At 40.6% G+C, this 22,552-nt stretch overlaps 1 protein-coding gene across 1 annotated transcript in view; it reads right to left on the bottom strand.

Annotated features, from left to right (window-relative positions):
• The window catches only part of 5-HT2B (5-hydroxytryptamine receptor 2B), a 53,863-nt gene extending 31,558 nt beyond the window's left edge, over window positions 1-22,305 (bottom strand). Inside the window, exons 1-2 of the mRNA XM_064698091.1 lie at window positions 22,084-22,305; window positions 421-1,133 (exon numbers count right to left, since the gene is read on the bottom strand). Coding sequence (XP_064554161.1) covers window positions 421-856 — 436 coding nt within the window. The 5' untranslated portion in view covers window positions 857-1,133; window positions 22,084-22,305. The remainder of the gene's footprint in view (window positions 1-420; window positions 1,134-22,083) is intronic.
• Window positions 22,306-22,552: the final 247 nt, after the last annotated feature.

The following is a 22,552-nucleotide window of genomic DNA, read 5'->3' as shown; positions in this document are numbered from 1 at the left end:
ACATAAATTCAATAAACCCATAACACTTTCTTTGTATATCATCATGATAGCATCTAATCGGATTAAAAATAAGTGTTACCGATTTAAAAAAAAAAAACTCATATTTCCGAGTGGTAAGTAATTGGGAATTTGTTAGTTAAATAATAGTTATTCGAGAAAGCCGAATAATTATAGATAGTAACTCAAAATCACATCTAGTTAGCTGATAAACAGAACTAGAAGCTTATTTTAGATGATTTTCACTTTTCCACTACAGTTAGTGGAAAATTGGTGAAAAACTAAAAGTTAAATTCAAGGATCTGATCAAAGTTCAGCAAAGGTCTTGTTGTCATGGCTCACTAATGCTCAACACAGAATATTGAAAGCCATGTGAATATATGATATATATATAAATAAAAGCTGGTTTAGCTTAGCACTCACCTTTAACCAGGGTAAGGATGCCCAGTGGCATGACGAGAACGGCAACCATTAGATCCGTGATGGCCAGCGACATGAGAAAGTAGTTGGTCACATTCTGCAGACGACGCTCCCAGGCGATGGCCAGACAGACCAGAATATTGCCCGCCGCGGTGCCAAAGACCAGCACCAAGGCGAGCAAGGCCCAATAGTTGTTCGCATCGAACGCGGGCTGTGCGGGGCTTGGCGTTGGCATTGCGGTTGCATTGCTTAAATTCCAATTGGCCAACGCCTGTTGGTCGGTATAGTTGGCCGAATCGGGCAGCTGCCAGAGCAGCAAATGCTGCAGCTGCTCGACGCTCATCTCCAGGCTGTTCCAACCATCCTCCTCCTCGCCGCCATCTTCAGCTGTGCTGTCGCTGTCGCTATAGTTGAGGGTGGCATAAACATCCTCCTCCATGTTGGCTATTTAGATTTTACTGTGCTCTACTTATATTCTTGCAGTTCTTGTTGTTGCATAGTAATTAGCCAGCGCATATGCGCGTGGGGCAAAGCGCTTTTCACGTGCCAATTCAAATTGCAAATTGCAAAATGCAGCGGAAATAGGCGCTCCAAAGGACACGCCAAGAATGCAAACGTGGCCTCAATGCCTTCTGGCCGGGGGCATTACGCTGACGACAGCCAAGCGGATATTGGTGGCAAACATTTTACGGCGCAAAATTACCGGAAGTTACGAGCTGCAACGGAGAACAGAGAGTGCGAATGACAGCTCGAACGAGCACTTCAATGGAAACAAGAAGCAGAGCTAGAAAACTATTATATAATATTGTAAAGGCGCTTACATAATAATTGCATGTTATATAAAAAAAAAAAAAAGAAGGAAGGAACAGTCTGGAAGGCCAAACAAATAAATAAATATAGTTTTCATATAAAGGCTAGGATATGCCTCCTATTTATATATTACACATTTAGCCGAGCTCTTCGTATTCTCATAGATCAAGTGCCCCCTCAGTCATATATGCAATATATATATATATTTATTCTTATACTATATATGATAAAGTATTCTGATTTTAAGCACTAACAACTCAATTTCGATTGAATATCAATTCGTAGGCTTAGCATATGGCAAGTCCATCAAAATAACATGACACACTCGCTTCTATCGAAAGCTTATTTTAGAATTCCCAACCAGTTATAACAACAAAAGCTACATATCAGGTTAAATAAATTGTGGCATTCATCATATGTGAATTAATGCGCTGCAATAAATTGAACACGTCTCTTACCACCGACTAACCAAAAGCTGTTGTTGCACTTGATTGCAAAAAAGTTTGCCAATAATTTAGAATATTTCAGTTTGGCTGAGCGATTGTTCAATGCACAGCAACAAATAAAGCTGTGAGTGTGTGTGCACGAGAAATGTGTATAATTAATTGAAACATATTTCGGAATGGAGCGCAGGATTAAAACCACAAAAGCCAAAACACAGAAAGTCACCCATACACACACATACACACACACACACAGAGACGGGAAAATATTAACCTAGAGCCGAAAGCAAACAACAGTCAAATGAAATTTATTTCCACAATTTACACACACAGACCGCAAAGGAAAACTTCTTCGTGTACGTCTCTTGGTTCATTTCGCTTTGAGAGTGGGCTACTTTTGAGGCCGGTTGGCCACCAGGCACTTGAGTGTGTGTACGCGTTTGTGTGTGTGTGTGCGTGTGTGTGTGTGTGGCACACTATATAAACAGTAGCCAGAAACAAGCCGCAACAACAATGACAAAACAATTCATGAGTAGCAAATGGAGCAGCGCTTGCCAAACTCGACTCGCCTCAGCGGCTTGTTGACTTTACGAGTGGCCCGCCCGCCCTCAGCTGCCCCGCCCACGCTTTCTGTGTCCAGCCGTCTGTCCGTCTGTTCTGTCCAATTTTCAAGTGTCAATGTTGTTGTTAATTAATTTTCCTGACTGACTGATGCATGCCAGAGATAAGAGTCAACACCTTCAGCTCCGGCTCTGGGTTAGAGCCTGACCTGAACCCTAGTCCAAGTGCCCAGTTCAGTTGCCTTGATAAAATGTTTTGTTCTCTTCTTGTTGTTATTGTTGTTGTTGTTAAGTGTTTGTTTTTGTTGTTGTTATTGGTGCTTGTGGGGCTGCTGCACCCGGCTAATGACAGTCAAACGACCACTTCAACTCTGTGTGTGTGTGTCAAGTGTTTAAATTTCCAGCTGTTCGCTCTTTACACAACTCTATATATCCTGTAGTTAAGCCGGGGCATATAGTGTTATAAATGTGTTTAAAATTAGAATGTGCCGTAAAAGTTGACTAGCTGACAACGTTGGAAGAAAGGAAGTGAGTGTTGGAAATGAACGAGTGAGTGAAAAACCGACACGAAAGGTAGAAAGCCACACAAAATTTAGTTAACTTTAAATGTTCTCTTAAAGAAAGCAATAATATGCCCTTTATACAACTCTATATATCCTGCAGTTAAGCCGGGGCAAATAGTGCTTAAAGTGTGTTTAAAATTAGAATGCGCCGTAAAAGTTGACTAGCTGGCAACGCTGGGAGTAAGGAAGTGAGTGTTGGAAATGACCGAGTGAGTGCAAAACAAACACGAATGGTATAAAGCCACACAACGTTCAGTTAACTTTAAATGTTCTCTTAAAGAAAGCCAAAATATGTCCTTGATTGACAAAATGTGTTCAATATTAATAAAATACATATATCTAAACAAGACTAAAGTTGCCTAAGTGGCCACACTGTGTACAAAGTGAGTGTTGAGAAGTGCGCAGTAAAGAAACAGGAAGTAAGATGTTTAAGGTTTAGTCTACTTTTATCTGTATTCGAGAAGAAATTACCCGGTTTCGCCAGGGTCGAATGACTAACGTTGCAAAAGGAAACGGAATCAAAATTGTTTGCGTAATTCTTGCCAAACTACAAACATATAAAAAGTTGCCACCACGCTTCTATGCATTGAAAACCGCTGCTAGATTTGAACCGGCAATCTTACGCTCGTTAGTCCGACGCGATGTTTTTAAATGGTTTTCATACAAACGTTGACCACCGTAGTTTTCCAATTGGAGGTCAAATAAGGGGACAACAAAGGTAAGAAATATGGGAAAGTTTAATTTTGTGTGTATATGTATATGTGCTGCAATGTTTTCAGCAATTGGGCTGGAGCCACAGGATATCCCATAGTCATTCAGAGTCAACAATAGCGTAAATAGCAAATATACCAACCTATAGGTATATATACAACTCGGCTTTTTCCCACATATAAATGGCATGTCAGCGCACAAAGCGAAGAGAGAGTCGACTCGGAGCCATAATTATTTGTCGGTGAGTGGGACTCTGTGTGACTGTGTGTGTGTGTGTGTGTGTGGCACGTCAATGGCGGCTATTTGGACATGAATTGCACAAAAGCCCAAATAGTCTGCATACACATATATATATATATATATATACATATAAAGGACTCGAACAGTATCGAATGAAAAGCAGCGCACCATTAGTCATATTAATCCCAGCAGAGTCATTAAGTCGTAAAACTGCGAAAGGTAGCAAAATGCCAGCAAATGGCAGCCGGGTCAAGCTGTAGGCTTTACTTTCTTCTGGCTTCTTCCTTTCTTTTTTTTTTTTTTTTTTTTTTTTTGACTGATATGAATGTATCATTGAGGTATTTACAAGAAAACAACGATACGTACATGCGTATATGCAGTCAGGTATTTGGGTCAATTCGGTCTGCTGTTTGCGTCCAGTCAACAAATGGATAAAGGCGACTTTAAGTTGCCCACGTCGTATACTTAATTTCGATAATGTGTTAAACATTGGGTAGAACAAACATCATAAGTGCAATTTGAAAAGTATTCATTCCAGAAAGTGGTTCCAACTGAAACCAAGTAACATTGAAGTTGGGCAAACAAAGAAAACACAACGGATGATGGCTAACATCTTCGAGCTGTAGTCGAAATTGAAATTCAATTTTTTATAAATTGTGTCTGTCAAAATCTGTGCTAAATTTAACATAAAGAGCCAGGCAAGTAGCATTAACATTAAGATAAGTTTTGGCTAATGAATCGCATGCTAGCCTATATATAGAAATATGAATTTTAAAGGACATGAAGGAGAGTTTGGGCTCTGCTTGAAAGAAGACAAAATAACTATGAGATCTTTGGGATAGAAGCAGCTGGGCAAAGAATTTGTCTCCCCAGCTCAGATGCAAAGTAGAGTTAAAAACATGAATAAAAGGTAAAAATCTGTTAAGACTTAGGGAAGTTATGGCGCGTGTTAAGTCTAGGAAGAGTGTTAGAAGAGGATTTGAGAATTTGTACGAGCCTAACGAAGAGCAAGTGCAGCTTTGCAGGCTGCAAGCGCTGTTTTCTGCTCGAGTTATTTGTACTGCAATCTGTGAATGAAATGAAAAAGGACACAAATTGCGTAGATGCCGGGTAAGCTGTGCAAATATTTATATTAAAGTATTTTCAAGTGCCAGCAACAACAAAAGACACAACCTGCCACACACACGCACACACACCACAACTGTCGAGTGTCGACTGTCGACTGTCGACTGTCAACGGGGTGTCGTTTGGCATTTTGATTAGAGAGACGGCAGCTTAAAAGCATATTTAATTTAATTTCTTGCATTATTTATTTTTAATATTCTTTTTTTTTGGCGGCGATCAAAGCGGCGCGCAGCTTCAACATTTTCCAGGCAATTTAAATTTGAATTTGAACCAGCAGCAAGAGCAGAAGCTGGAGCAGAAGCTGGAACAGGAGCAGAAACAGGTGCCTTCAACGGCTTTTGATGCAAATTAATTTCATTTATTTCTTCTCTTTTTATTTGTGTATTTTCTGTAATTGAATTTTGAAATTGATTTCTTTCAGACGCATATTTTATCTATAATTATTGTATTTGCATTCGAGTGAAGCTCTTAAAGCTGGCCAATAAATTAAATAAAATGCGATACAGGAAGTCGCAACTGTAGTCTACTTTTGTGCGCTGATGTAATGGCCAAAATACCTCGTGACCCGAGTTTGTGAGTTCACCAAAAATTCTATTCGCTTTTTCCTTTGTGCCGCACCCAACAGACAGGTCGACCGAGAGACAGACAGTCGGACAGACAAGCAGCTCCTTCAGCAATTAATCACAGCTACAGTTGCGGTTTTTGCGCAACCAGCTGGGGGATATATATCTATATATATACATATATATATATATACACGTTCAGGTGAGTGGACGAATTAACATTTATTTTTAGTCCGCACTTAATGATGGGGCCTGTGCAAGAAATAACGAGAGCATCGCTACAGGAAGTCACATAATAACCGGAAAAGGCAACGCACTTGACAAATATTTACATGCCCTCCCACGTTTTAGGGGTATTCCCAGATAGCTGAAGCATTGAAGAAATATCTGAAGTGAGACATATTGGAAGCTATAAACTAAGGCATATGCATTTAATTTTAAAGAGTATCAAGCAAATATTTACATGCTCTTTACACTGCTTTTTGGGGTATTCCCAGGAAACTGAAGGATTGGATATAGATTAAATAACAGTTATAAACTAAAGCATATGCGGATTCTTAGCAGAAGCCATTTTACAGGGTACTAAATCTAACCCTAACTAAAATCTTGATTAATATTTACATGCCCCTAACACTCTTCCCATACAGCTTTAAGATCTTCTAAGATATCAGAAACAAGCGAAAGCATCTACGCAATATCAATACAATACAGAATATCAATCAAACAAATCTTAGCTCAGCTCAAGCTACAAATCTAAGCAAGTAAATGGGCGAAAGTAACCGACTAGGACATACTCTGCAACATGCCAAGCTCGAGGCTGCGCTCTTTAAGTAGATCAATTTATCACTAAATAAATCATAAGTTTAGTGTCCGCTTATTTTGAATTTTTCAGAACTTAAAGATGACAATCGAATAACCGTATATACAAATAAAATAGGCTAATAGCCTGAATCCACTATACTCAAAGTATGTTACATTTACATACTTCACATTCTGCGGTTCCATTGGCAAGTGTCAGTTGTCGGTAACATATGAATGGCAAAAGTACCGCTTCGATAAATAAACAACTGATAAGGGCTCCATTTAATGGACTCTGCGGAATTTGGACATCTTTAAATGTTAATCAAGTAAATGGTTCTAGTCGGGAGCTCCCGACTGGGGGATACCCTGAACCCTCTTCTTCCGACAGGCGATAGGTATAAAATGAAAAATACTTGATATATATACTATACTATTCTAGAATAGAAATTGCTCAAAAAACAGGATTACGATATCGATTTTTATCGATTACTTGGAAACGTGCCAAGTTATCGAATATCGGAAACAACATTTTCTCTAGCTCTTAAAGGTTTTGAGATCCTTGCGTTCATACATACGGACAGACGGACGGACGGACATGGCTAGATCGACTCGGCTGTTGATGCCGATCAAGAATATATACACTTTATGGGGTCGGAGATGCTTCCTTCTGCCTGTTACATACATTTGCACAAATAAATCATAGCAAAAAACACGAATTATTCGGGGCGAATACATTTTTTGAAAATGGCAACATATTTCACATTGGAAGATGACGAACCTACGCTCAAAATTTTATGTTATAGACAGAGCTCACAGCCCGAAGGGCCTAACGTAATCATCAGCTGGTCAAGAATTTATATACACTCTATAGGTTAGAAAACGTTTCCCTCATTTGACCTGAAATATTTGGCTATTTTGTAGGGCATTTGAGTTGCGTGGCATCACGCTCTGTTTTCTTTCTTAGAACACTTTTGCAACGCGCCATTAATCACACCAAGCTCCTCTCTCCGGCAGCACTTGCCCCCCCTCGACCATAATTATTTAGTTGTCATACCGAGTTGGCACTTAAAACGTTAGCTAAATTTACACATGCACTCAGGACGAGTCAACAGCAAGAAGGGGGATCAAGCGAGGAGCTGTCAAGGATGCGTGCGTGTGTGTGCGTGTGCGAAAGGATTCGCAGGGTGGGGCGTGACTGATGTGGGCGGCAACACTGACACTTATCGTTCATTATTATCTATCTATCCCAGCACATAGACGAGGACTCGCAGCCACAAGGACTCGCACACATAATTGATTTCCTTGCTGTTGTCCTCGCCCAAAAACGGAGACAAAGGCGCCTGGCCAGGACATTGTTGCGGCCATTTTGGGCGGTGCGGTGCGCCCCCCCCCCATTGCTTGTTATAGTTTAGAGAGCTCAGCATTGTGGGCGTGGCATGCTCAACTTGGCTTACAGCAACAGCGCGAGACCATAAATTAAATTCGTTTCGGCGCGGAGAGCGAGCGCGGGCCAATTAAGACGCGATGCTGCGGCCAGGGAGAGCGAGAGAGAAAGCGGGAGAGCAAGCATGTATATGTGTCTGTGTGTGTTGTGTCATGTGTGGCGTGGCCCTTGTCCTCGTGTGGTTTTATTAGCAATTTCATTAGCTGCTGTCGCTACTGGAGAGCTAAGCTGCAGCCAGGACCCTCAGGACGAATATCCAGCAGCAGCAGCAGCAGCAGCAGCAGCATCAGCAGCAGCAATTAGAAGCTAGCTAAACCAATTATCCTTGTCCGCTGATGCACAACAGTTGAGAGAATTCCACAGGATACCTAGCAGCTGGCGGGCGTTTTAAAACGCTGGCGAAACGCGTCTAACTCTAATGCCACGCCCCGCAGCATTAAATCAATTATTATTTTCCACCCATGCTCAACAGTCAGCTGTGAGCCATGTCGCGCTTAGTCAGGCTCCACTGTAGCCAACAGCTCGTGCACTGTTTTAAACGCTAGCGAAACGCGCGCACACATTTGCCACACTTGCAACACGCTGGCGCCGCGGCCAAAGTTGCTGTTGCGCGCTGAATGTGGCATTGTTTAGCGACAGCTCATTTGATTGTTTCGACACGCACCATGCCCACTTTTTCCATAGCCGCCTCTAATTGCCATGCAATTAAATACAAATTGACAGTGGCAAAACAATTAGAGAAACTGTTACAATGCCAGGAAGAGGGCTGTGGGCGGCAGTCGACGAGTGGGCGTACGCAATGAGGCGTGACAGGACACACATCAACACACACAAACACACCCACACACACACACACACATGTGTGTGTAACAGTCATTGATTTGGGTCGCCGCTGGGCACAAGTCAAAGCCAAAGCAAAGGCTGCAACAAGGCGGCGAGAGCGTAGCAGAAGAAAAGTGTAGGACGGAGGGGGTTGGGACGGTAGAGGTAAGAGCGTGAAAGCAAGAGAAAGCCAGAAGGACACAAGCAAATCAAATAAAATAGCCGAGAACGAAAAGGCAGCATAGTAAAAATCATCGAATCGTTGGATCGTTGAATCTTTTTTGGGATCCGTCTGTCTGTCTATTATCTGCAAGGACATTGGAACCCAAATCAAATTGAGATTTTTGAGCGCAACGACGTGTGTCTGGGTCAGTGTGTGATAGTTGCTGTTGTTGTTGCTGCTGTTGCAGCTGTTTACTTCAATTTTTCATGTTGTTTTCCATTAATATATGCCGCTGTCTACTTTGCAAGCTTCACATTCAGGCCCTTTACACCTGACAACAACGGCGCCCTTGACCAAGCACAACAACAGCAACAGCAACAACAACATTTACAACTACAACAACAATAATGGCGTATTAGCAACAGCAGGTGCGCAAATTGTTGAATCATCCACGCAGCAGGCAAGCCAAAATATAATTTCAGGCATAGCCCAGTAAAAAAAAATTACGGGCTATGTCCGACCTGGAAATAGCCTAGAGCCAGCTCGAAGCAGCAGTTACAACATTCTCTTCATACACAAAAATGTGAATGAGAACTGGCTGAGGCATTAAAAAGTAAAGTATTAAGGAATGGCAACATGTCAAAAAAATAGATTTGGATATCTAGCTATCGATAATTCGAAATAAACATAATCAGCGCAAACAATAGTAAAATTTACATTCAAAATGTCAACTATCTAGATCATATAGACCCTGAGAGAGACGCACAGATGGACAGAGAGGCGCCTGCTGATGTCGATCAAGAACATATAAATATACACTTGGTTGTCCACTTCTTTCTCAAAATTAGAATACCCTCGGTAAGAGTATGCCACAATATTGTATTTTTATTGATTTGGCCAAGTCAGTAGGACGATAAGCAAAGAGCTGGAGCTGCTGGTAGCCAGGATAAGGCGTCGTTTCACTTCCTGGCTCAAAGCTAACCTGGCAACAACAACATTTTTTGATGACATATTTAGCATTTGCGTGCATCAATTATTTATGCCCCCCCCTCACACACACACACACACACACACCCTCACTCGACGTGCCACAATGCACGATTCGATTTGTGTCATAAATTGGCAGCTGACAGGGGCAGCAATAAAAATAAGCGGCCATAAAATTCAATTATGGCCACAACAAGTGCACAAACAGCACTGAATATAGATACTCAGGACACCACATATACACGCGCACACGCACACGCACACACACACACTGACACACTGACACTTTGCCCTGCTGCAAGCGCAATCAATGCAATCAATTGTGCATGCAACCATGGTCGCCTCCGCTGCGCTGCGAGGCGGTGCAAAGCCCAACTTTTGATGCATCCAAATGGTTGCCTGGCTTGCCAGCCAATGCAACCGCACACTCAACAACCACAACCACACCCACACATACGCAACATGCAAAGCGACAATTTGGTTAGTGTTGTGGAAGCGGCAGCGTCGACTGTCGTCGTGTTTAGCAACATTTTTGGTTACTTTCTAACGTTCTTAACGAGCACACAACAATATGCGGCGGTGAACTCGCCGAATACCCTGTTATCTGCCTATGTATAAAATGAGTCGCAGATATGACGTCATGACTGCATTGCAGAACTGCTGCCTAGCTGAGCTAGTGTTGCAAAACGATAAAAAAAAAAACAAAGCAGAAAAGCGCAAGAGAGAGAGGGATGACGAAAAAGTGCTGACTATTTAATAACTACATATTGTAATTAATATTATGCAGTTCCTGATTCATTTCTAAACAGCTGCAAGTTACAGGGTATAGCAACAAGTGCACAGTTCGCATACCCTATAACCTTCATATGCATTAAATGAGTCGCAGATGTGACGCCATGACTGCATTGCTGCCCTGCTGCCTAGCTGGCAACGCTGCTTAGCTGAGCTAGTGTTGTAAAATGATGAAAAAACACAGCAGAAAAGGCGCAAGAGAGAGAGGGAAGTCATCGAAGTGGCTGCTAACCACTTAATAACTACATATTGAAATTTATATTATGCAGTTCTTGATTCATTTCTAAAGAGCTGCAAGTTACAGGGTATAGCAACAATTTACACAGTTCGCATACCCTATAACCTTCATATGCATTAAATGAGTCGCAGATGTGACGCCATGACTGCATTGCAGCCCTGCTGCCAGCTGGCAACGGTGCTTAGCTGAGCTAGTGTTGTAAAATGATGAAAAGGCGCAAGAAAGAGAGGAAAGACGACCACTTAATAACTACATGTTGTAATTTATATTATGCAGTTCTAGATTCATTTCTAAGCAACTGCAAGTTACAGGGTATAGCAACAATTTACACAGTTCGCCGCGTGCACAAACAAATCCATGTATTTCATAGGATGTTGCATTTACAGAGCACTTATCAGAGTCGTAGCCAGAACAGTCAGAGGCAGCAACAACAAAAAAAGTGGGGCCCACACACGAGCAAACATAGCTGAAGCTTTATAAATTTCCGATATGCAGTGCAGTCAGTCGTTTAAGAGCCCAATGGAAAACTTATTAGTTTCATGCTACTTTAAATTGTCCAAATGGTAACTCTTCAAAGGAGGAGGAGAAGGGGCAGGGTCGTTGCAATGTAAACACGATTTATAAAACATTTTTGAGTTGCAAACCACAAAAAAATATATCGAAAAATAGAAAAATAAATCTCACTTGCGGCTGTGATTGGTTTTGAATAAATTTGAAATGCAAAAAATAAAAATTATAATACTCCATGAATATTTTTACCATGAGAAGAAAAAATATTTCTAACATCAAATAAAATAGAATCCATTTTCATTGAATTGCAAGTTTCAATAAATATTAATATTCATATCCAATTATTTAGGTGTAAAAAAGCCTGCCAAAGGGGCTACTGCCCTTTGGTTTAGGGAGCCATAATAAATATGCAAAAGATAATAACAATTGGCAATAAAAAAACAACCAACTGGCAATAAAATCTATTTGGTCAGGGCTTTGTGTGAACTATGTATATAAGTTCTAGCTACTCGTATAGATAATGACACGATGGCCAAGCAAATATCTGCATAAATATTTCATTCCAATAAAATATATCGCCAACTAATCGCTGGGCAAAGCAATTATTAAAATTATGTTCTATTTGGTTTTTGTGGGATCCAGATCAATTGTCTAATGGTTCGGTTTATGGCTTTTTAATGGTCTGAAAGCTCATAAATCAGTTAAATCGGTAGACGAGATAGCATTTAACACATAGCCCCCCCCCCCCCCCGCTCTTTCCCACCTCTTTTCACAGACACACACGCATTGTTTTGTGAGGCGCAGCTTATCAAGGACTCAGGCATCATGAAACGCTTCAGATTCTTGTCCCTAATGTCATTAAATCCTATCAATTTTCGTCAACAACAACAAATTTAAATATTTATGCATCCGCTTAAGGCGCCCAACAACAAGCCGAGGCCGGAGCTCACGAAAAGGTTTCGAGAAATTGGCAATAAAAAAAAAATTGGAATATTTTGGAACGCCTGTGGATGTGCGTGGCATATGATGAGGCGTTGCTTTGGCCAAATAGAACCCGAAATGCGTCCAGGCACTTAATTGAGGCCATCAATACACACACACACACACACACACACACACATACATATATATATACCATATGTGCATGCATGAATAGTGCTTGTCTTTCTTTGTGCTCTTATCGAAACACATTCTAGTCTCCACGATTTTCCTGCTTTCAGCTCGCTTTTCAGTTTTTATAAAAGGCATACAAATGTGTTGGAAAGTACAGCTTACACTAAAGGAAAAACTCAAGTAAGTTGCAATCAAAGACAATCTTGAACTAAATTTGAAGTATTTTTTTTTAGCCACAACTTTCTTAATATAAGCCTCAAATAAGACACTCAATTTCAGAAATGTTAAAATAATAGCAAAAAGAATTTTAAACTTATTTCGAGTACCTAAATTCTAGGCTTAATTTTGTACTTGAATCACTTTATTTATCATATTCACGCATTCATGTTTAATTTAGGAATACTCTAGAATTTAAACAACGTATATTCCATATAACAGAATTGGGAATAACAATTTTTCTCTGAGTGCATAAGTACGTAGGTGTCGCCATTTATGCGCATGTGTGTGTGTGTGTGTGTGTGTGTGGGTGTATACATATGGGTATTTGGGCACTGTGTTTTCCTTTCATTTGCCAGCTAATTAAATTCAGTTTTCAGTTTCCACTTGGCAGCTGCTAATTTAAATGCTTCTAAACAGCAACTCTTTCGGAGGCGAACTATTAACTGGGCTTGCGTGAGGGGTAGACAGGGGCAGGTAGGGGTGGGCAGGGGTGGGCAGGGGTAGGCAGAGGTTGGCTTAAGATGCTATGAATTTGATTCAATGCCAGTTTGTAGCTCAGTCCTACAACTACGACAGTTACAGCTATAGCTGCTGTAGCAGGTAAGAGCTTTTCACTACTTATTACGCATACCCATTGAAAATGCATATAAAGGGTATACCCTTTAAATATATTGCAGGAGTCTTTAATCAACATTCGAAATATACTTTTTATTGAAACACGTCTTGGTGAATTTTCAAACCAGAGACACGAATTTCGACAGAGTATCTGCAGGTCGTAAATATGCAGGAATCTTAAATCTACATTCGAAATATACTTCTTATTAAAACACGTTTTGGAGAACTATCAAACCAGAGACACGAATTTCGACAGATTCACTTTAAAAAAAATAATAATCTATTTAGCTCGCACGTGGATTGTGGATTGAATAGCTGCGTACAGAATATCTGCTAGTCGAGCCGTCTCAACTGGAGCTCTTGTAACATTTTAGTTTTGGGTTTTTTTCATTCCCGAGGCAAGTTAGGTGCTTATGCTATGTGATAGCTATGCTCACGTTTAGCTGCATCACAGACTCGAGCCCATGCCACAAGCTGCAGGCAAGCCCAGCTCCTCCTCGCTGCCGCGTTTAAATCAATTTGCGCGCTCTTTGGCATATTTAGTGGATGAAAATGAAGATGGGCATGGGAGGGATGGGCTCCCGCTAACGCTCCTGCTCCTGCTCCTGCTCCCGCTCCTGCTGTTCACTGGCAGCGGAAAGTGAAAAGTGCCGTTGACAGATTTTTCTTATTTTCGGCTTGCTGCTGTCATCCCCCTTTCCATTCCCCGCCCCCAACGCACACGCGGCACTCCAACTCCCTCCTCGAGTGAGGGAGGGGAGGGGAGGGGAGGGGAGGGGCTGACAGCGGAAACGCTACGGCATGCCGCAGACACTGTAAAATGTATGAGAATAAAAACGAAAATACGTAACTAGCAGAAATATGCGCGACTTTTCCACATGGGTATTTTGTAGTCTAAGTAAGAAAATGGGCGAAATGTTGTGTGTGGGCGTGGAAATGGCTGTCTCGTAGAGCTCTTGTGCATTCCAAAGTTTAAAGACAACGATTTCTGTTCGGAAAGACTCGAATAGCTTTAACTATTATTATGCATTAGTCATTTATTACATTGCCTGGCGCGCAGGCAACGCTTTCGGCGCCTATCCCAATAATATAGAAGTATATATGTATATACATATATGGGATATACATATATGTACTATGCATAAAGCTTATCAGCCACAGTTATAGCCGCTTGGCTTTAATGAACAACAAGCAAACAACGTCAAACAAGAAAAGTATCCCACAAGGAATCGACTTTAATATACCTTAACCGAATCGGCATATGGTCTTATGAATGTCTCATTAGATTGTACTTAAAATAATACGCCGTAAAATGAAACAGTTAAATATAAATGAATTGACAAATAAAAGAAAACATTTGTCCGACTTAAATTTTACTGGAGTTGAAACATGGTTTTCTCTAGCCATTAAGCAACTTATGCTCCCTTCACACGCTAATTACTTCTTTTGTAAAAGGAAGAGAACTTTACAATTGAGAGAGAGCTTTCAGTATTCATTTAAGACGCAAAATCTCAAAAATGAGTTCAAAACCAAAACGAGTTTTATTCATTTAGCCCAAGAGGATTGAATCCAGCGAGAATAAACGCAACAAGTTGCATGATTTTTAATACAAAATTTAACATTTCAACTAAAGTGGGGAGAAACACTTAAAGTTGTAAACTAAATCGGTTATTTGATTCACTCGTTCAATTGCTCAGTCGTTCATGAACGATACATTCAGGTTGGATAACTAAATGGGTGAATTTTCAGCTAAAATATCAGTCAATGAGACCCATTCAACATTTTGACATCTCAACCCTTTGGTTGGCTTTGCATACCCTTTGCCAATCAATGCGGTAAGGGCATAATTATAATCAGCTGTCAGAGCAGGCGGTAGTCATAAATCTCTAAAACGTAGCCAAAATCAATTGGGCGTAGTAAGTTTCTACTTATCATTTTGGGCTTTACGTCACGGCCCAGAGTCACGGCGCTGTCATCATTACGGCTTGAAAGGTGGCGCAGCGGGAAGTGGTGGGCGTTTTTGTGAGCTTCGACTTGGACGTTTGATTGTTATTATTAACACGTGACTGAAATGCGGCTAATTCAAGCGAAAATTTAATTAAAAATTTTGCGCTTAATAACTAAAGAGCCAGTGCGAGGCGGGCAACAGAACGAAAGAGAGCTATAAATCTGCACTCAGAGAAAATCGCCCAATATTAATTCTCATCAGAAGAAATATTAATTAAAAAACAAAAGAAAATTTAAATTAAATAAAGATTTCATTTACAGAAATTTCGATGTACTTCGGAGTTCGAAGTTCGGGAAAATTCTATGTATTTTCTTCGAGTGTAAGGGCAAGACGTGACATGAGCAGCTGATAGGGGGCGGGTTGTAGTTGAAGTTGAAGTTGTCGGCATGATGTTGTTCATTTTGCTAATGCCTTGTAAATTGATCAATGGTCACTTTTGTTGTTGCGGTAGAAATTTCCAAGGAATTTCCTCGTTTTATGGGCACCGTTTTTAATTGCGGCCCAGCGGTCGTCCTCGCCATTGGGGTAATGGATAAGCCTGCGTGCCAGCGTTGTCCGGACAACAATGGATTGAGAATGGGCAAATCGTGAAATAACTCGCCAAGTTTGACCAGCGGATGCAAGGAAGGCGGAAAGTGAAAAGAGTCGGGCTTGTGCCTGACGCATTTTATCGATAACATGACATAACATTTTTAACGTCAGTTGATTAAGTGCTGCACATGAGATGCGCCGAGAAGGGCGCCTAAGAGGAGATAGAGCAATGCTTAAAACGACAGCAGCCAAATGAATTCCAGCTAAGGCATTTTGTTCAGCTTATGGCATATTTATTGTCAATGGATGAAGTGTTGCATTTGAGAAGCGCAAAGAGAGGCGCTTGCGTAGAGACAGAACTATGCTCGAAACTACAACAACCTAATGAATTCCAAAATTAAAACAAACTTTCAACTCAATTACAAAAGCCATTGAAATACAAATTGCTAACAAAAGCGAGCGAAACAAAGCAAAAGTGAAATAAAGATAAACCAGAGACAACAGAAAAACAGAGAGAGAAACAGCCAGAGAGGGAGACTGCGGGATGGCAAGGCAATTGCAATTGCGATTGCGATTGCGAGTAACGTCCAAATGCATTTACCAAGTGGCTGTCCAGACTCTGCCCCCGGAACGCGCACGAAATACCAAACCCAAAACCCAAGACCAATCCTCTGGCCAATTCTCTGGCCAGGCACATGCTTCAAATCGCTTCGGTTGTCGCTGCAAAATGAATTTCCTGCTATTTCAGACATTATTATTGTTATTTTGGTTTTATTATGCCCTTGTATTGAGGGTATAAAAACTATCTAATAAAATATGCAATGCAGCAAATGAGCCATGTCCTCATATCCGTCCTTTTGTGGAATATAGAACATAGTTCGAGGACAGCTGCATCGGCCCACTATATGATATAGCTGCAATTGGAAAAATCGGTCAAAATTTTCAATATATGTCTAGAAGAGCCTAATGTCGAACCTGTCCTATATCATATCAGAAATATTTGGACAATAATTGAATGCCAATATAAAATAACTGATTTCCTTTGCAATATATATTTAAAAAGCTCAGCGATAAGCTGCTCAGATATGAGCATAATCTAATCAAGATCGTAATACTATATCGTATATATCTGTAAGGGTATTAAATCTTCGGCAAACGGAACTCATATTTCTTTTTCTGCAGTTTTTTTTTTTTTTTTTTTAAGTTTTCCTGCATTTTAATGGTTATTTGTTATTGTTGTTGTTATTGCTGCAGTTCCTGGCACGGCATTGTGCGCTTAAGGCGTGGAGGCGTGGAGGCGTGGCAAACAGTGGGTTTTGCGGTTGTCCCTGGGGGCACTTGCCACGGCAGCTGCCTAAGTCAAGGCGTACTTTTGGGTATGAACTGCCTGACGGCCCCGTTTATGCCGCTTCAGTTAGTGTGTGCGTGCCGTGGCTTGCAATTATTGCAACAAAATGCAAAATTTTGCACACCCAATTGACGCCAGATGAACTTGAGTTGACTTTCAAGCTGCAACATTGTGAAGGATTATACAGGATTACCAGATTCGAATGCCATTGGCAGTTCTAATGAGTCCAAATTGGGCGTTAAATTAAGGCCAAATGTTGGCTAAAATGATTGTTAACTAAATACTTGCTTATGAAAGACTACGACTTTGTAAGTTGTTTAAAATGAGTTAAACAGCAGTTTTTAACTTTGTTGAAACCAAGAATGATTCTCGAAAAACTTGTAAACTCAAAAAGAAATATGTTTAAATATTAACTTATATTTAAGAGCGGGAGAGAAATTTAGGTTCTCTTTAGACTTGACTCAAGATTAAAATCCCTTTCCCGCATATAGAACATTTGCGATATTTTTCTCTACTTATCACACTTTACGAGTGTGATAATGAAAAGATTTTGCTTGTATATTAGGAACATAGTAAAGCTCATAAGTTTCATGAAGATAGCTTAAAAGTGAGACTAATTTGCATAAAAGCAGAGAAACAGATCGAGATGAAGAAGACACGAATGCATATACTTTACGGGTTCAAAACGTTACACACGTGATCAAATTAAAATACCCTATGCAAGGCTATTAACTTTGTGTAAGAGTAAATAAATCAAGTAGAAAGCATAAAAATACTCCATATGGAACTTAAACATTCCTTTTACCAAATAGCCGACTAAACTCTTAATCGGTTTCGAATAGTTAACAAAAACTATTTAAAACCAATTCATAATTCAATTAAAAATTAATATAAAAACAAACGTGTGATAAAGTGTCTCGCAACACTAAATTGCCGGTTACTATAAAACAATGATGTACAAAACTTCACAAGAACACATTTGGCATTACCTTTTGCGATATTTCAAAGTGATATTGAATATCAATCAGCCCAAGTGTTGCGCATACAAATGGCCCATAACATCAAATTTCTATAAGCGTGATCAATTTTTGAGCACAGTTTGGCTTGGTTTTTTATTTGTTTTTTTTAGCACTGGTTGAACGATTAACGCACGCCTTAATTGGTGTTGCTAACACTTTTGTTTTTGGTGGAAACTCGCGATGCAAATACGAAAACAAAGGCGAAAAAAACGTCACTTGTTGTGCTCCGATTCGGTTCCGTTCGGGGTACCGTTAACGTGCAACGCCGACCAGGAACTGAAATGTGGCCCAAACTGTTGCGACAGGGCAACACAAAACGATTCAGCCGAGCCGCAGCCGAATGTCGACAACCAACAACCGACAATCGACGACGCGCACACGAAGCCAGCGGCGCCTAGCGGCTTCCAGTTGCAACCTGTTCCAGTGAGCAGGTGTTGCCACCTACTGGCTGGGTGGGTGTTCGAAGGTGGCTGATAACACAGTCAGCTGCCAGCTGCTGGCCATCAGCTGATATGGGCACAACAGGAAGTGGTTTGCGGATGGGAAGCTGCTTGAGACAAACTACGCGAAATGGTAACAAAATTGTTTCAAAAATCCTATGAGACTCAAGAGGCTTTATTTAAAGAATATATTTTATTTAGAAATAGAGAAAAATCAATCAAATCCAACCAATCAGTTACATCAGTGGAACAAATTTAAGAACGTTTTTCAAATGACAACATTTACACTGGGTGAAGCTGAGCCCACAACACAATCCATCAATTATCTCTATATATAAAACTGTTTATCCTGACGGACTGACTGACTGATTGACTGATTGACTGACTGACTGACTGACTGACTAGCTGGCTGACTGACTTACTGACTGTCTAACTGACTGACTGACTGACTTAATGATTGAATGTCTTACTGATTGACTGATTGCCCAACTGACTAACTAACTGACTGACTGACTTATTGACTTATTGACTGACTATTGCAAGGTTATCTGTGCGTGTGTATATACATATAAATATATATCTCTATATATAAAACTGTTTATCCTGACGGACTGACTGACTGATTGACTGATTGACTGACTGACTGACTGACTGACTAACTGGCTGACTGACTTACTGACTGTCTAACTGACTGACTGACTGACTTAATGATTAAATGTCTTACTGATTGACTGATTGCCCAACTGACTGACTAACTGACTGTCTAACTGACTGACTGACTTATTGATTTATTGACTTATTGACTGACTGACTGAATGACTGACTGACTGACTTATTGACTGACTCAATGACTGACTGACTGACTGACTTACTGACTGATTGATTGACTGACTGAATGACTGACTGACTGACTAACTCACTGACTGACTGACTGACTTATTGACTGACTCAATGACTGACTGACTGACTGACTTACTGACTGATTGATTGACTGACTGAATGACTGACTGACTGACTAACTCACTGACTGACTGACTGACTTATTGACTGACTCAATGACTGACTGATTGACTGACTGAATGACTGATTGGTGATCAACGCACAGCCCATACGGTAAGAGCTAGGAATCTCAAATTTTTACTGTAGTTACCTTATGTGATAAAGGTGCACTTTAAGATGGGGTATCTGGACATTCCACCCTCAAACTTTTTTATTTACCATCCTATCGGCCTCAAACTCAATTTCGAAGATCTTCGTTCAAATAAATTTGAGGGGCGTTTCACACTTTTCGAAAAATGCATTCCTCCTTGGTGGAGGTGGGGGTGAAAGATTTGGTGGGTGACGTTTTGGCTTAAATTTATTTCCAAAGATCTCGCAGAATCCAAGCTTCCTCGGTAGAAATGAGATTCAAAGAGTTTTGGGCGAAGTTTTAATTTTCGATTTACTTCAAAAATATTTTCAAAGCTCTACATAAGAACCTTATGGTAATACGTGTTTCAGCGATTTGGGAAATGCTTACCATCCGATCGGCTACGTGGCAAATGCGGTTCAAAGGCTTAATAAACGAAAACTTATTCTTCAGCTTCAAGATTCTCACCGTTCATTCCAACAGTCAAACATATTTTTAAATATAAGTGGAGATCAAGATGGGAAGATTTCAATTTTCCACGGGCAAGGCCGGGCATTACACGCTAGTCTATATATATTTAAATAATATTGAACATGTCAGTAAAATTTGATAGATGTTCTCCACATTTTACTACAATTTCTGTTCAAGCTCGGAAATTTTGAAACTTTCAACTAGAATTTCTTCAACATCTTCAACTTCACTTTAAACTACATTTTCAATTTCAACATTTTGCTTCAGCTTCAGCTCAACTTTTTTTCCATTTTCTACTACAACCACTTGCTGCTAAATTAGCTACTTTTCTAAATCTACTCCACTTTCTACTGCGTTTTACACTACAATTACGACTAACGCTTCCCCTACCACAATACCTATTTTGCGCTTGCGCCAGCCCCAATTGGACAAGCCCACGCTGGAAAGCCGCTTTCCGGTCCAAAACGAACTGTTGCTCATTTCTGGCCTGAACTGTGCTGGACAGGACGCGGGACAGAATCCCGGCGGGCAACCACTTTGCCTGCAATTTCGTACACGTTTACGCTTCACCATTTGCCTTTCTTACATATGAAAACACTTTGGCCGGGCGCCGGGCACCGCTGCCAGCCGTGCTCTGGCTGGACATCAATTGCAATTTTTGGGGCACGCCTGCACCGATGCGTCCTTTCAGGCAGGACATATGCTAGACTGCCTACCTTGCGGTTGGGGTTTGGCAAAAGGCTTTTCCATTAGCCGGCGGCTGTGCGTCCAAAATTGAAGTTTGCGTTTTGGTCCAGAGCCTGGCAGGACTGACGTTGTGTACCCGCCGCCCCCCCCCCCTCCCCCTCGCAGAGATAGGCCAGTTGGCGGCAGGAAATTCAAATGCCGCCATGCATAAGCCACACGCTGCATTTCCGCTGCCCAATCAAATTTCAAATAATATACATATCTGCTCTATGTTTAATTTGTGTATTGCCCAACAAAAAATCGCATTTGAATTTTCATTTCCGTGCGCTTTGGCATGGGAAATATTTTAATTGCATTAAAAGCAATTGCGGCAATTGAAAGTTCTGCAGTTAAATTGCAAATTGACTGCGATTTGCCAACTAAACTTTTGGAATTTTATTCTAATTTATTTTTTATTATACATTTCAATTCAGACTTAAGCTGATGTCATTTAAAAGTGCGCCCGAATGGCATTCAAAAGCTATTCAAATTACCGCAGTTTAATTATGATCACACACACACACACACTCCCACACTCACACACACACACACTCACACACGCACACACACTCACACACGCACACACCTCTGGCTATGTTGACCGCAAACGAAAAACCTTCTTGGTTAACCAAAATACCGGTTACCGGAATTGGATGACCAGCGGGAAGCCGACCCGCAAATCAAACCCTTCTCAGTGCAGAACGAGAACTAATTTGAATAATTTATTTTAGCTGGCAAAAATAGATATTTTAGCTGGCAATAAAAGATACCCTGTACCCAACACACACCCACACATAGGTCGCTTCTTCTACTTCGTATGAGCATTCCCCATTATAAGAAATAGATTCTTAAAGAACTTGTATAATAAAATAATCGAACTCTTAAAGTTGGCAGTATATGGAGGCAGGACTCAAAAAGTCACGTATTATATGTTATTTATGATTCTATATGATGTTTAAGGCTTTTAAATACTCCATAGTAAGTTAAAATAACGAGGAAATGAAATCGATATTTATCGATTATCGGGGAAATTAAAGCAGTTATCGAAAGAAAAATGCGAGAATTGGCAGTCGTGCTGACTAGCTCGACTAGATCGACTCCAACTTTATGGGATCTCAAATCCCTACGTCCGACTGTTACATACATTCACACATTAGCAACATACCCGTCTTTTGTGCGCACAGGGTATTTGAACATGAGCAACATCGGGCATTTTACATTCATTAAAATGAATACAAAAGTAACAACAATTTAAAGGTCAGGCCAACAACTCACCTGGGCAAAAGCTTAGCAGACATCACCATAAAGTACTCAAATATATTATGCCGCAGCATGGAAGATCTCGGTCAACGGCTGCACTTTTAATGGAGCCAGACACTGCAGCTGTGGCGCCCATTTGCCATTTGGCATTTGCATAGATATTTTAGACTTGTTTTGGGGCTGCTTTAATCAGTCCGCAAATGCAATGAACGTAGCCGCAGCGTTAATTAACATTCGTGAGGCGCAACGTGTCTGAAAATTTGCCTGAAAATGGATATGCGAGTGGGCATGTATATAGTATATACGTATATACATATATATATATATTTTTTTTTTTTTTATACAGAGACTATAGAGATTTAGACGCGTGCGGATTCAAGAGTGCCGAAAGTTGGGCGAAATTCTGTGCTGCTGCTAGTTATTCGGCATCAAATGAATGTGGGAGTGTGTATGTGTGGGATTTGTGTGGTTGGGTGTGTGTATG

This window comes from Drosophila montana, unplaced genomic scaffold (assembly GCF_035044405.1).
Source record: "Drosophila montana isolate Dmon_TW-CO22-7 unplaced genomic scaffold, ASM3504440v1 contig_1505_1, whole genome shotgun sequence".
In the NCBI taxonomy this organism is placed as follows: Eukaryota; Metazoa; Arthropoda; class Insecta; order Diptera; family Drosophilidae; genus Drosophila; species Drosophila montana.
Note: the sequence above shows the minus strand (reverse complement) of the source record. Positions and strands in the feature narration are given on the sequence as shown.